At 43.2% G+C, this 14,911-nt stretch overlaps 4 protein-coding genes across 4 annotated transcripts; 2 read left to right on the top strand and 2 right to left on the bottom strand.

The window, feature by feature from the left end:
* Positions 1-1,721: 1,721 nt before the first annotated feature.
* On the bottom strand, positions 1,722-3,593 carry PtA15_18A257 (uncharacterized protein; the record flags this gene model as incomplete). Its single annotated transcript, XM_053164778.1, has 6 exons — positions 1,722-1,795; positions 1,883-2,324; positions 2,403-3,056; positions 3,132-3,221; positions 3,314-3,447; positions 3,530-3,593. The coding sequence occupies 6 exons, from the start codon at positions 3,591-3,593 to the stop codon at positions 1,722-1,724; spliced, it is 1,458 nt and encodes a 485-aa protein (XP_053028754.1).
* A 454-nt stretch (positions 3,594-4,047) lies between these two features.
* On the top strand, positions 4,048-6,271 carry PtA15_18A256 (uncharacterized protein; the record flags this gene model as incomplete). Its single annotated transcript, XM_053164777.1, has 9 exons — positions 4,048-4,059; positions 4,132-4,545; positions 4,617-4,757; positions 4,854-4,898; positions 4,962-5,058; positions 5,146-5,420; positions 5,550-5,778; positions 5,863-5,993; positions 6,092-6,271. 9 exons carry the CDS (start codon positions 4,048-4,050, stop codon positions 6,269-6,271), a joined length of 1,524 nt encoding a protein of 507 aa, XP_053028753.1.
* An 885-nt stretch (positions 6,272-7,156) lies between these two features.
* PtA15_18A255 (uncharacterized protein) lies at positions 7,157-7,672 on the bottom strand (the record flags this gene model as incomplete). The annotated part of the gene is made up of 1 exon (XM_053164776.1): positions 7,157-7,672. One exon carries the CDS (start codon positions 7,670-7,672, stop codon positions 7,157-7,159), a length of 516 nt encoding a protein of 171 aa, XP_053028752.1.
* Positions 7,673-10,095: 2,423 nt separating this feature from the next.
* On the top strand, positions 10,096-12,657 carry PtA15_18A254 (uncharacterized protein; the record flags this gene model as incomplete). Its single annotated transcript, XM_053164775.1, has 14 exons — positions 10,096-10,159; positions 10,259-10,358; positions 10,445-10,636; positions 10,714-10,951; positions 11,038-11,047; positions 11,120-11,268; positions 11,353-11,434; positions 11,549-11,570; positions 11,654-11,698; positions 11,792-11,864; positions 11,977-12,056; positions 12,144-12,321; positions 12,413-12,553; positions 12,634-12,657. 14 exons carry the CDS (start codon positions 10,096-10,098, stop codon positions 12,655-12,657), a joined length of 1,398 nt encoding a protein of 465 aa, XP_053028751.1.
* Between the last annotated feature and the right edge of the window lie 2,254 nt (positions 12,658-14,911).

Raw genomic sequence — 14,911 nt, 5'->3', positions numbered from 1 at the left:
CTGGTAGCGCTGACACGTCACAACTGCGCATGCGCGCCACAACTCAAGAGCTCAGGGAAGGAGTATAGTTACAAAGAATTGGTAAGTTGTAACTAGGGTTAAAATTGAATGAGGAAACAGAATATGAAGTCAAAACAATGTTATCTCTAAAGATGAAAAAGATATGAAGTAATTCATATGTAAAAAGTAGAAAAAGGGCAGACTTTGGGTCAGCTGAGTTGACTCTAAGGCTGACACCAGAGAAAATTCCAGATCCTGGAAAAAGGGCCTCCTCTTGGAACTACCCTCCTGAGGAATGTAATCTAGCATGCCTATCATGGGATTTGTGTTTCAGAAGTCATGCAACCAGATTTCCTGAGCTCAGTTTGAACTGGTTTTTTTTTTCCTTGGCTCTGGGGCTTGTGGTGGGAAGGTTGAGCAAAGTTTAAAAACTCACCCAAGAAATCAATTTCACAATTTACTTCCCCAATTCTGGGATTCACTAAGCCTCTGCAAATCATCTTTTGTTGAATATATGACTTGATGGACGGGAAGCTTGATCTGTGTGATGAATTCCCATGATCAGTAAGCAAAACCCCACTATAATCAAGGCACCTTTTGTGAGCTTTTCCAACACTCAACATTTTTCTTGCACTAGTGCCCTTCTCCGTTGGGTTGAGTACTTGTGGGGGTAATTTGGAAAGCTCAGATAATCTTCCTTGAAGTTGAATGAGTAGTATGAGGGGTGTGCATTTTAGGATGATTTTCATATTTTTGACTGGGCCTTGAATTTTTGATGTATGGAGACTGAAGTGGCCGGGGAAAGTTAACTTTGTGAATAGGGAAAAACATACAATTTTTGTCAAACACAATGACAGCCTTTTTTTGTAGACATTATGTACTTTCTCCATGTGTTTTGGTGATTCAGAATCAAGTATGTGTACAAAGCTTCAGAGACCTTCACTTTCTTTTAACAACAGAATGTCTCAAAAATAGATGTATCTCTTAAATACTGGTTCATGTCACAAATTTCAAAACCTGTTTTTATGTAATACCAGATATTTATGCCTATTCTATTGGTTTAACCCCTTTAAACCCAAAAACAAAAGATTGATAGGCACCTCTACAAATTCACAGAACAGCCTGGGGTGTGTTATGGCTATCCTCACAAATTTCAAATCTGTTTGTATGTACAAATCCACCAAACAGTCTGGGGTGTGTTATGGTAAACAGGATGGGGTCAAGGCTGTATCTTGGCTGCTGGTACCAGGTTTGAGGTCCAGCCCGTGGCCCAATCCCTGGGTTTACAGGGTCAGATCCTGAAGCCCCAGGTTTTAGTTTTATTTTCCACCAGTAATAGGGCATGCCAGGATAAGTCCGCCCGCTTTGAATCCTCTGTAATACTTCCAAGGGATTGGCAGTCCTTGTTCACTCAGCAGTCAAGTGCAAACAATGGCTGAAAATTCACCTACCGGATAGGATGGGAATCTCAAATTAACATCTTGAATATTCTCACGATGCTTAATTTCCGGGGGTGGTATCAATGTATTGCAATGCGGGAAAGATTGGTGGATGGGTGAACGTAGCAATCCGGGTGACAAAAGAAGGGAACAAAATGAGATGCTTGAAAATTTATTGGCGCTGGGTATATGTGGACGAGATTACCCAAGAACATATGATCGGATTGGTGGGGCCAGAGACTCTGATTTTTGAGCCGTTGGAGTGGAAACTGCTCTTAGCGTCTAAACGTGGAGCACTGCATGTTCCGAAGCATGGATGTACTCTTGGTAGGGCGCGAGCGCCGGTGTCACCCAATCTGTTGAAGATCAAAGAAAGACCAAAGTTTATAATCAGTGATCTACTGATTTCAAGGGAGATTGGAGTGGAGAGGTTGAAAAACAACCTTTCATAAAATGGTCGACTTGTTCGGGAGCACGGCCAATGAAGGTTTTTGGGTCCAAGAGTTGATCCAACTTGTGATGAATCGGTTCAAAGAAAGCGTCATTTCTAATTCGCTCAATCAAGTCGTTGTCCCCACCTTCTTCCTTGATCACTTTAGCTGCCTGATGACTCAACACTCGAATCTGTTCATGACAGTGTTGCCTATCCCCTCCCAGCCTGACCATCTCCATTATGATATTTTCAGTCGCCATAAATGGCAGCTCGGCATGTATGTGTCGTGAGATGATCGCTGGATAAACCACCATTCCTTCACTGACGTTTTGTAATGTTGTTAAAATGATATCTGCCGTCAAAAAGGCCTCTGGAATCGTGACTCGTCGATTGGCGGAATCGTCTAGAGTCCTCTCAAACCATTGCACCGACGCGGTCATCATGGCATTTTGCTTCGACGCAAGAAGAAAAATGGGTATTAACATCAGAAGAGAAAGATATACAAGTTAGTCTGATTTGAAAATACTGACTTGGAGGACCATGAGATGGCGAGCCAGTGAGCAAATACGCTCGCAGCGCATCGGATTTCGCTTGTAAGCCATTGCACTACTTCCTATTTGACTAGACTCAAACGGTTCTTCAATTTCTTTAAGGTTTGCTAACAATCGAATATCAGTGGCGATTTTGTGAGCGGTCGCACCGAGAGAAGATAGCGGTGCCAAAGAATCGATATCAATTTTGCGAGTATAGGTTTGACCTGAGACGGGATAGGCGAATTCGAAACCGGATTTCTTGGTGACCAGCTCATCAAGTTTTTCGACTAATTCATGGTTTCCATCAAAAAGTGCTAGGAATGATGCTTGAGTTCCAGTTGTACCCTTGACGCCGCGGAAACCTAGATCAGCTTTGGCTCGTACCAGATTCCTCAAGTCCATCAACAGCTCTTGGATCCATAGTGTCGCTCGTTTTCCAACGGTTGTCAATTGAGCTGGTTGGAAGTGTGTCCAGCCTAAGGTCGGTAGGTCTTTGTATTCGACCGCAAACTTTGATAATCGCGCAATGACCAGGGCCAATTTGGGTATTAGGATTTCAAATCCTCGGCGCAAGAAAATCAGATCCGCATTGTCTGTAACGTAGCATGATGTTGCACCGAGATGGATAATTGGTGCAGCCTTCGGACACACCTGGCACGAAAAACAAGGCATCCATTTTTTGATTAATTGCTGGGAGAAAAATAGACACAGAAGACCACACCTTACCAAGCCAAACGTGTGAACATGAGCCATAACATCGTGTCTCCTTTTGCGTTCCTCGTCCGCAGCGATTTCCATTTGTTTGTGGTCCAAAACCTTGTTGAAAGATGTATTTTTTTATCAGAACATTCGACATCCATCTGATTTTGAAGGGTAACCTCCAACACAGGGCGAGAAAATTTGCTCACAAGATTGGCCCTCATTTCTGTAATAGCTTCTTCGGAGATTGGCAATCCCAGCTCCTTTTCAGCCTCAGCCAAAGAGAGCCACAGCTGTCGCCAAGTACCAAATCGAGTTTGGTTCGAGAATAGGCTTGACATTTCTGTTTTAGTAAGTATTACACGATGATAAGCTCTCCAATTGCTTGAGCTTGCTTCCAATTCCAAGGTGCAAAAATGACTGACCAACAGATGCATATCGTGATGCCAAGGGAGTCTGGTAGGTGTCCAGGGACGATGCAGAAGGCATGGTGGAAAGATTTGCTGGTCCGATTGTACAGACGTTGTGGCGAGGATTTTCGGACTCAAGTGTCGCGGGCGGTGCGCAGCGAGCGGACTCGGAGCCACCGTCGGGTATCAAGGGAGCCCGCGGGGCGCCCGACCCTTGGCCCGACCCGCAGCAATGTGGTGTGGGTGTGCACTGTGGACACTCTGCATTCGGAGTGTGTGCGCTCGGCTGAGCTCAGCCGGTAATCTGGCCGAGCCGAGGGCCTCCCGGAGTGTTGATGCCACGATCGGTGGAACATTGCTGACCAGGGCCGCTTGGTAATGAGGCATGAGTCAATCCATCACCACTCTACCTTATATCTCCTCACTCGTCATCTCCGACCATGGACGTTCAGTAACATATACACCCCCTCAGTAGTCGATCCTAGCGTCCCTTTCGAAGCCGTTCGTCGCCTTGTGTGAAGAAAAATTCCAAGATGTCTGGCCAAGTTGAGCAACTTCTCTTCCATTTGATTCTAAAGTACCTCTTCACACGTTCTGATCATCAAACCGTGGTACAGGACATTTTTCCCGACCTCGAAAAGCACCAATCATATCGCACCAAACGACGTGTCCTATTCATTGCCGCTTTAATCTTGGTCGGCTATGTAGCAACTACACGCATCCTGGAGTATTTAATCAGATTACTCAATGGGTCCACGCCGATTGCGTGGGATCAGCAAGTCTCCTCGCTCTCGCGTCCTCCGCCCGCGCATCTGATCAAGACTATCGAGCAACGTCGTTCGAACTATCAATCTAGCAGCGCTCTCCTAGGAATAACAGCAATCATAAGCCTCGCATTGCGAAAAGAGCGGGAGAGTAGGGCAGGCGGTCTGGAACTACTGTTACAGTTTCTGGTCAAATATCCCTTTGTCAAAGAAATTATCATTTGGAATGATGACGTGACGAGTAGCGGCCTCAATTTGAATGGTGAGGTTAGCTTGAAATGAGTGTTTAATATGAGAGAGAAATGTTCTTGATGACTGATCCTTGAAAACACTGCCAGGATTTGTTGTCGACGCTCAAGTCTACCGATGATGGCGCTCCCTTGCCAATTCTGCGAGTGATCAACTCACCAGGGCGTATGGGCGAAATGAGCAGGCATATGGCTTGCTCCCTAGCCAAATTCGACACCTGCTACCATACTGTAATGTTTCATCTCACCTCATGTCTACTCATCGCTCCGTCTCCTCTAGTTCCTAACGCTTAGGATCAATCTCTCTACCCGCTGAATTAACCTTAGGACGAAAACTTGCTGAATCTCAATTTGGATACATTGTACACCAAAGTAAGATCCCTTTTTAACCCTTGAAATTTAAAGTACAGTCGCTTAACTTCTAGGTGCAAATAGTATCTGGAATCAGACGGCGAGTCAGAAGCAACGATAGTTGATCATGCATCACCGGAAGAATACGTGGCAGAGTCAGCGTACAATCTTTGGCAACCTGGTGAGTCAGCCGTATTCGTGATCCTTTTGAAAATAACTCTTTGAACATGGCTTGAGGACAGCACTTAATCTGGCTTCATACTTGAAGATTACTCCCTCAATGCTGGTATAGTTAGCCAATTATCACGAGGGTCTTTGGCAGCCAAGCGCCTTTCGACTAGGTACTTTCAGCAGTTGACTACTGCGCTTCGATCTCCTGAAGAAAGTGATATCTGGCTCAGCATCCCGCCCTCAGTCTCAAGTGATATCCAATTCTCAATCTGGTCGAACCGACGCCCACTGAAACTGATCACGCCTGTACAATCCTCGCTCATTACTGATTCGCCCCCGACGAAGATCGCTTATTTGGATCCCGAGTTTATCGTGAGTCTGCACCTCTTCAACCATTGTACATCTCATCATCGTTATTTTTCTACTTTGATTCTTAACCTGGAAGTTTGAGTTACATTTTTCTGATAACTAATAACGGCTGTGGTATGATTTGTTGCACAGGATAATGCCTATGGAAGATTGAATCAGACTATTCAAACCTCCGATCCTTTTCTGGTGCCGAGCATGTTTCCGCGGGCTTTACCTTCTCATCATTTGAAGCCGGAATCGGAGATTGGTCTAGCCTCAGCTTATGATGATCGATCAATGTTAATCACCAACCTGAACTTCTCGAGTGAATGGCCACTGGCCGTTGATGGCGAGCTCTCTACATGCTGGAAAGACTTGTCAGGTATGTCCCATCATCGTGTCTTTCTTGTATACCGAAACTCAATTTCTTCACCTTTTTCGATTGTAACAACGCATTTCATCTAAGGTACAGAGCATGGGAGTTTTGTTGGGTTGAACTTTGTAAAAAACGTTCAATTGAAACGATTGACCTTCTTCGGGAAAGTTGAACCCGAAAACTGGAAACTTGAATTGTTATCGGCCAACGACCAAAAATGGGTGCGTACAGCGTAGATTTTGATCTTGATCTAGCCACTGCAGAGTATCAATGAGTCTGATTCGATCTTTCTAACTGTTTTTGGGACTTGCGTTGTCAGATTTCCAAATCAGTGGTTCCTAAAATAATTACACATCAGGAACCACCTCTTACAAAATTTGTGTATGACACAACATCCACACTTGTGAAAAAGGTCCGATTGATCATTCCGCAAGGAAAATCCAATCTAAATGGGATCACCGTATGTGGATGGATGATCAATGAAGACTGGGTTGTATGAAACCTGACTAGCCTCACTCGCATTCGTTTCTCTACATATTTATATTTTTTTTCTTTTTAACTGGTCAAGTCACATCTCTGTGATTTCGCGGCTGAAATCAAGTAAAAACTGTTACAAAGTATATAAAATCTTCTCTTAATTTATCCATCTTTGGTTTTAAGGTGTTGATCATTTTGCATGAAATACACAAACATCAGACTCTTGCAGCTGGAAAATCTCCAACCAATAGGATATATATCTGTTGGAATGAGAGCTCGGGAGAAGTGATGATTTTCATTAAGGACGAAAATCAACCAAATATCTATCTACATGAGCTGTGACAGGTGACGCCGTCGAGCACTCTTTTTGTCACAACAAAATCTTGCGATGCATTCCCTCGATCTGATGCCAATCCAGGACATGTCAACCAAGACGATGTTGTTGATGCCGGTGTTTTTGGGTTAATCTGCCTGCAACCCAAAACATTTTGATACTCCTCCTATGAAAAGCAGCAAGTGACTCGATCAATGAAAGGGACATTCACAAATTCAACAATGCCGCTCGGGCTTAATATCTTGTTTGATTCCAATTTAAAAATTATCATTCTCAGCTGCATTCTAACTGTATTTTGTTTTCGTTTTTGTTTTCGTCATAGAGATTTACAGATAAATAGAAAACTGAAGCAGCATCGTGATTGGCTTCTTCTGACAGCATCGAGGAGAAAGGAAACACACGAAGGAGATAACCCAAGAATAAGCAATCAACAAAGGTCTCAAGACGCTTGTCTTGAGTTCTTGAGCGGTGAATTCAATTCATCAATAGGGAAAATGACCAAAATGAGAAATACCACGCGTGGAAACTATACAGGTTAGAAAAATTCACCATTTGAAGTCATTCAATAAGACATTAGGAATTTGGAACATAAAATTCCAGGTAAATCTTCTTCAATAAGCCCATGAATTGCTCCTGATCATTGAAGAACTTTTGATAAATATGTGTTTGTTCGGAGGGATACCAGTAGTTGATTAAAACACATGCGGCCTTGCTGGGATCGTAGTCCGCTTCAGGTCGACCAAAATAACCACTCAAAAGGGCATCCAGGGTCCGGAAAGGGTTTTCGATTTCTTGTTTGACCAAACCTTCGACAAGTTTTTGATTCGTAATATTTCCAATGATTGGGAAGCCAGTTGAAGGGTTAAATATTTCAGTTAGTAGCCATTTGATTAAGGCTGCATTCTGACTTGGAAACTCGCGAGGATCGATTCCAAGTGCCTTCAAAAGCTCTGAATGAAAGCAGGTCATGAAGTTTACTAAACGAACAAATCTGCCAATCAGAACTGGAAGCGGGCAAGGGGCTCCATCTGTCTTGACAATCCGATTGAAATGGATCACCTGGCTGTCTCGCCCTTGAACACTAGACATCACAACTGGTGTGCGGTTTGTCCTTCTTTTTGATGTGATTGTCAATTGTTCCGTGGGGGTATTTAACTGGGAAAAAGTAACATGTAGGCTGTACAAATTCTTCAAGAATTCGGACAAAGAAAAACTGATCTGTTGATCCATCCAATCTTCTTTTTTTATTGGCTGCTTGACTGGAGTCGGAGATTGATCAATGTTTCCAAGTGGCAGAGTGTTTGATTCGACTCTATCCTGGACTAGATTGCGGCTGCTACTTGAACCACTCTCAAATTTTCCACTTGACCCCTCACTCGGGAGATTCTCATGTTCATGACTTTTTGAAGCAAAACTACCTCTGAGCTTTATCTAAACGTAATTAAGTTGAAACAGACGTGAGTGTCTCATATCTCAAGCACCGGAAGGCGGAGGCACATCCCGCAAAGATTATTGAGGTCTTACAGTTTCTTGAGATGATCTTACAGTACTCAGAGGTGGTCTGAAGGTACTGAGAGGTGGTCTGGCCCCATCTGCCCCTGGATGCCACGCAAATTGCTGGGGACTATGAAAGCTTTCAGATCCAAACCGGGTTCTTTTCAGGGGTCTAGCAAGCTATATACCAATAGAAAAGTCAGTTCTTCAGCTTTCTCAGTAAGACTTATACCGATATAAACCCTAAGACCCCGTTCTTGTGTGTGATAATCAAGTAATTTAAATATGGTGGAGTCAGGTGAAATCCTGGTGTACGCAAAACACAACCATGATGCTTGATTCTGACGCAGCAAAGGGGGGCTAAGAACTATTGTCAAAGAATTTTCATTTACTATTGGAGGCAATCTAGACAAGGATTCTGTAGGTTCGTGGTGGCTTGCAATCAAAGAGGCGTAGTTGTTAAAGGGCTTTTTTGTTTTTATTTTGTAGCAATCATGCAAAGAGTACGAAAAATGTCAGCGTTCCGAGCTCCCTCTCCCCTCTACTTTTGGTCTTGACCACATGGGCAAATGCCTTGATATCTGTGATTGAAAGGTATTCTTACAGGAGTTTCCGTAGGATCATTTACTTGGTGGGTGTTCATGTTGAAGCCAGGGCGCCTCGAGACATCTAAATAAACCAGACACAAGCGTTAATAGTTTTAAAGCTCAAATTTGACTCCATTCCTAGTTTCAAACCAATTAAGTGAACCTTGCCGCCTTGATTAATTCAGCCATAGTGAGACTGCTAATGATACTAGTAGAGGCAAAGCTGGAGATGTTGAGATCACACCTGGCACTGATTCTTTTATGGGCTCCACATTTGAGATTCCTGGATTTTGCTTCGGGCTTGCTGCAAACCACGAATCTATGTAACATAGAATCAGGTTGATATTAGACAACGTGTTCAAGTGAAGCAAAAACACTCAAGGTATCAACCGTGGGCAGTGCGATAGGCTACTTTCCGACTAAAGACGCAGGATCATTTTCAGAAGGAATTAATTCATCACCGTTAGGAATCAACTGGTCACTCAAGGGGCTTCGTAGGTTTGATGCAATGATTTCAGCCGGTCTTCTCTTGGCATTAGAGGCATGAACTGATAAGCCACTGGTTCCAGCAGCAGCTTCTCTAAGAGACTCAGAGGGATTCGGCATTGTTTCAATTTGGTTGGCCCAGTACATCATCAAGATAAGTAGCAGAAATGAAGAAACTTCAGAGATCTTCATGTTCACTTGCAGCTCTACGGATATAGTTCCAGATTGTCAGTTTGCGGTTCTTCGCAAGTTTATATGAGGTTGCTTTTGGAAACCCAATCAGCTCTGGACCAAGCATCTGGTAAACCCGCACTCAGCACAATTGCAGAAGAATTGAATGGTATTCCGCAGCGAGTTGAGCTGGCTGTAGCTCCCCTGTATGTAATCTTTTCAGAAACCTGTTTTGCCTCTTAACTTCATTTGTTTGTCCGTTCCGCAGGACCCTACCATCGCGCCAATGTGACCAGCGGGTACATACTGGCGTTAACGAAGAGCTTGTATTACGGCTGGGACGGCGACAGGCGGCTGTGCGATGGATATACGATGAGTGAATACGACTTCTTTTTGCGAAGTTCGACATCCTTATCGAGTCTCCTTTCCTCCAAACATGTACAGAAGTTGTCTGAAAGGTTATAAGATTCAACTCTGACTAATTCATTTGGCAGGGCTCTCCTGTGTATCTACATAAATACTCCAGTCTCCTATGACCAGGACCTATGTAGATATTCACGGCCGATCGGTGCATCAGGACCTCCGGTTCTACATATCCGTTGCCGCTCGGCTGATTGGAGTTTCCATGATGCATTTGCGTACATAAACCGTAAATTAAGAACACATTCCCCTGCCTCGGTCCTGGGAGAAATCCGGCGATGAATCCTGCGACGAACATAATAACCGATTCAGATTTCAGTACGTGTCAAGGGCTTGCTACCTCAAGATCAAGTGATGGAGAGTTGGACATCGATGATTTGGACGTTTGGGGCGGTATTGTTACTGTTATTCGCACACTGTAAGCTGGGGATGGGATATTGGAATATATATACCAAATTCGAAGAGAGAGAGCGCTCATACTGACTCAACTTAGTGTCGGTTATCTCTCCGGTCTTAGCCGATGGGCAAGGCCAGATTCATCTGGCATTGTTAGCTTCTGAACCTGATGCGAGTAGGCAACCCCTCCCGAAATGGATCGTTCGCCATGCTGGTCCAATGTGAGTAGAAATTATCTCCGTTTTCCCGGGCATGACATACAACGTAGCGCTTTGGAACTACTGACATGTTTTCGGTTGGTACCTAGTGCACCCTTCCATCAGATTGGGGCATATGAGCCACCACCACAAGGCTGCAGGATTGTTCAAGTTAACCGACTTCAGCGACATGGCTCTCGTTATCCGACAGCTAAGGTCAACAAAAGAATTCAACGTGCTCTGCAAAAGATTCGACATGCTACCCACCTGCACGAATCTTTAAGTTTCATCACCAACTATCAGTTAAGGTTTTGTTGATCGAATTCCACTAATAGGTAGTATTGACTGATACATCTCCTCTTTCAATTTCAACGACTAGGTATCACTTGAGTCAAGACTCATTACTTCCTTTGGGTGCCCTAGAAAGCTTCAAATCAGGGGTACAGTTTGCATCGCGCTATCAGAAACTAATGAATCCGGAACAGCTGCCGTTCATGCGAGCAAGCTCATCCCAACGAGTAGTAGATAGCGCAAAGAATTTTACTGCGGGACTTGCTTCCTGGCTTGGAATAAAAATCAACAATATTGAACCTCTCGTCATCTCTGAAGACCCTCAGGTAATTATCCATTAAAGATTTCGTCTTCCTGATTGTGGGTTCGCCTTACATTGTTTCGTTCTGTTTTTAACATGTACAATCCAAAGAGCAACAATAGTAGGTCCCTTTTTCTGATCATCTGCTGTTGATGCAAGGAAAAAGTCTGGTATTGATGGCGTAACCTTTCAGCTTTAGATAACAATTCGTGCCCGAATCGGGAATCCCGTGATGAAAAACATCAATGGTTAGAAATCTTCGGGAAACAAGTCACCGAGAGATTGAATTTGCTGGCCACAGACGCTCACTTGAATAATCAAGATACCTTGGCACTTATGCAGGTAGGCTGTTCAGATATTTTTCTAGGTTTTTCGATATTCATCCATGGCAGATTAAAAGCTTACGTACAAATCGACTATTTACAGCTTTGCATATTTGATTCACTAGCTGATAGGAAACTTAGCAGATTTTGTGGAATTTTCGAGAATCTTGATTGGGCCGGATATGGTGATTTTTCATTCTCACAAATTAAGAAAACCCAAAAAAAGGAATTTCAATCTTTTAATTTCTACATTGGACAATTATTTTTCTTCGATTGTTTTCAACGGTCTTTTCCAACAGGTTACTATTATGACTTGGAAAAGTTAAGTGTTTAAACCCGTTCAACAATAGCGGCCAAGCAATCAATTTTGTGAAACTACTGACAGATATGGAGGTTCTACATAGATATTACGATCATGGTCTAGGAAATCGACTAGGCCAAGCTGAAGGGTTCGTGATTTGGTTTCCAGATGAGTCTTTTTTAAATTTCTTTGAATAAAGATGGCTGAATTTTGCCTTCGCCTCCTGAATGATAAACTTCAGAATAGGCTACGTAGCTGAGCTCATTGCCCGCTTGACTGGTGATAGAAAGTGGGTGAAACACGACGAGTCTAAGGCAAGTCTGGCCAACCAAAAAAAAAAAACCCCGCTGGCAATCGTTTCGTTATAAATTTTGAATGAATGCTAACACTCGTCCCTCTCTCTCATACCTGCATGAAAAATTCCAGGTTAATCAAACCCTTGATCAATCATCGACTACTTTTCCTTTGGACCAGAGTGGTTACGTAGATTTTTCGCATGATAACCAGTAAGTCTCTCAACAGCGTGTTTTCATGAATCGCTTCACTACCCAATCGCATTCAAGCAATAAAGAGATTGATCATGTCGAAAAAAGGATGATTGGTATCCTCGCTGCCCTGGGGCTGCAAGTCCATGAACCACTTCCGGGAACAGGACCGCCCCCATCCGATAAAATCTGGGATGTCAGTAAATGGATGCCATTTTCCAGTCGATTAACTACCGAGAAGATGATTTGTGGCCATCAAAACAAACAATTTGTTAGGTTTGTGCTGGTGAGCCCCTCACCTTGATGGAGCTGATTAGCAAGTTGATTAACACATCAATGTTTCCATTGTGTTTCTCCTGAATTGGAACTCTCTCCAGAATGATGTGATATTGATTCCACCCTGTAAAACTAGTGATAAGCATTTAATGCTTGAGCAAAGTCCTTTCATTTGTCCTCTTGATCAATTTATTGAGTCCAGAAGAGGCTTACTCATACGTGCTAAGAATCTTCATGAACAAGTTGGGTATTCCTACTCATTATCTTCCTCAATACTTCCAACGATCTTGGACTGATCTGTGTTTTTTATGAATGTTTCAAGTGCTTCCGGGAAGAGCCGCAATAACTAGATTACTGCTAATTGAATTGGTTGGAACAAAAAAAAACAAAATTGGATAGAGCATGGATTTCGGGGTCCGGATAAAGGGGTGTATTGATGTGAAGAAACTGTTTAGATTTCCTACATACCTTTGTGAAATTCTTGTTTTTCTACACACAGTTGCAGTGCAAAAAAAGACAATCACGCATTTGGGTGGATTTACAAGTCATGCTAGAGTCTTGCATGTCAACTGGTGATAGTTGAGTGAAATTGCATGAGTTGAGCAAGTTTTTTTTCTTGTTGTGATTTTTTGCCTTAGTCATAAAATAGTCTTTCTGAGTGCTATCACAACCAAATTTTCATAGAATTTCTTGTTGAATGGTATGACTAGATTAGGACTGGTTCTTAAGCATCAGTTTGGATTAAACCAGAAGTGGATTCTTTGTACCAAACCTCCATCCATTCCATTGAAGCTTTCAAAAATCTTTCCATATCAAAATTTATTGTCAGTAGCCAGTTGATTCATTAGTTATAATTTCTGAGGTTCACTCTGGAAGAATTTTCCCTTTTTTTTGGTTGGATTGGCCAAGTAGTTGCCATCTATCTGCAGTTCTGGCTTTAATGAATGAAATTTCAAAAATACATCCAATTAACTTTTTATGTTTACTCCCTTTCTCCCTTAGCATCACTCAAATTCAATCTAGTGCACCTATCCTGAAAAATTTTGATAATGGCTAAGAGGGTCAACAATTCTGTTGAATCGGAAAAAAAGGTATTATGTTTGTATTGAACTCAGTATCTGATTCTCTACCTCACTGATCTGATATTATTAATTTTTTGGAGCAGCTTATGCTTTGAGATTTGAGAGTCTCTTTGCCACAATGCCATTGGTAAGGTTTTTGACATTGTAGTGGAGCTCGGATGATCAGGATCAGGATCAATGAACTCAAAGATGTGATGATGGTTCCTCTTGGATCAGAATGAAATTACATGGGGGCCCTTTTCAAAGTTCAAGAAGAACTTGAACTAAGGTCTGGGGAGCAGTGTGCAACTGCTTGTGCCTGATGCATGTTTGCTACTAAGAAAACAAGATGCAGACACAAACAAAAACTGCGCAACCCTCCAAAACCAGGGAAAAATGCAAACAATCATCTCAACATGGCAAAAATCTGCAGGAGGAACAAAGAGAGAAAGAGCAGAAACAGAAACACAAAAAGATGCTTGAGAAAAATAAGAAACATAGCTAAGTGAGAGTAATGAAATGTAAACCTGAACCAATGGAGGCACAGGCGGATTTGGAACATTGAATATCTTGGCAGAGGCAGAGTTGGAACTCTGAAAATCATGAGCCTTGGTCTGCCAGCTCTGTGCTTTAAGTCAAATTCTGCCATGTATACCAGCAACGCCAAAACCTTTCCAATAAGGATTGCCAAGTGATACCCGTAACCCGCCCGCGGTGCCAGGTGTGGGTGCGGGTGTTGAAATTTGGCAAAAAACACCAGGTACCCGGGTACCTGTTGGTAACACCCGCCACCTAGGTGATAAATGTGCTGTAGCACTGATATCCAGAGACTGCAGGCAAGTCAGAAGAAATCAACCTCTCAGTGCCAAGCCTCAAGCATCAAGACGGTTCAAGACAATTACAAGAAATGGTACCCCACCATTCAAGAATTCAACATCACCATCTTGCCTACCGTATCTTCTTGAGAGCGGTGTGTTACAATCTAACAAAAGCTGTGATCAGACAAGCGGAGATGGAAGTGACAACATGAGAACGGTGTATCCATCAGCCAGGCTAGTATTTGGACTGCTGATGATTGGCTATCCAGAGGGGGGGGCATCCCTAACGGGCCACCTAGTGAAGAAGTGCTACCTTCTGGTGGCCTATCACTTGTTAGAGCATCCGCATTGGTGCGGGTGTAACTCGAGGAGTAACAGATCTGCTTACTCCCGGATTAGCGCTAATCCCGGCCGGCAGCCGCATCGGTGCGGGATAAAAAGCTGTGTAAGTATGTGGTATGCACCTACAGCTTATGTAAGCTGTGTTTGGTGCATACTTTTGGGTGGGGAGGAGTGTCTGCATGCAGCGCTTACTCCCAGGATTAGCGAGGAGTAACTTTACTCCCACTTACTCCAAATTGTACTCCCGGGAGGAGTTTAGTCCGATTAAATCGGACCCAATGCGGTTGCCGAGGAGGATTAGTTACGCTAATCCTCCCTTAATCCGCAACCGATGCAGATGCTCTTACCAAGCAAAAGGCATTCAAAGATGGACTACAAG

The sequence above is a fragment of the Puccinia triticina genome, chromosome 18A, assembly GCF_026914185.1.
Source record: "Puccinia triticina chromosome 18A, complete sequence".
Taxonomy (NCBI): Eukaryota; Fungi; Basidiomycota; class Pucciniomycetes; order Pucciniales; family Pucciniaceae; genus Puccinia; species Puccinia triticina.
Note: the sequence above shows the minus strand (reverse complement) of the source record. Positions and strands in the feature narration are given on the sequence as shown.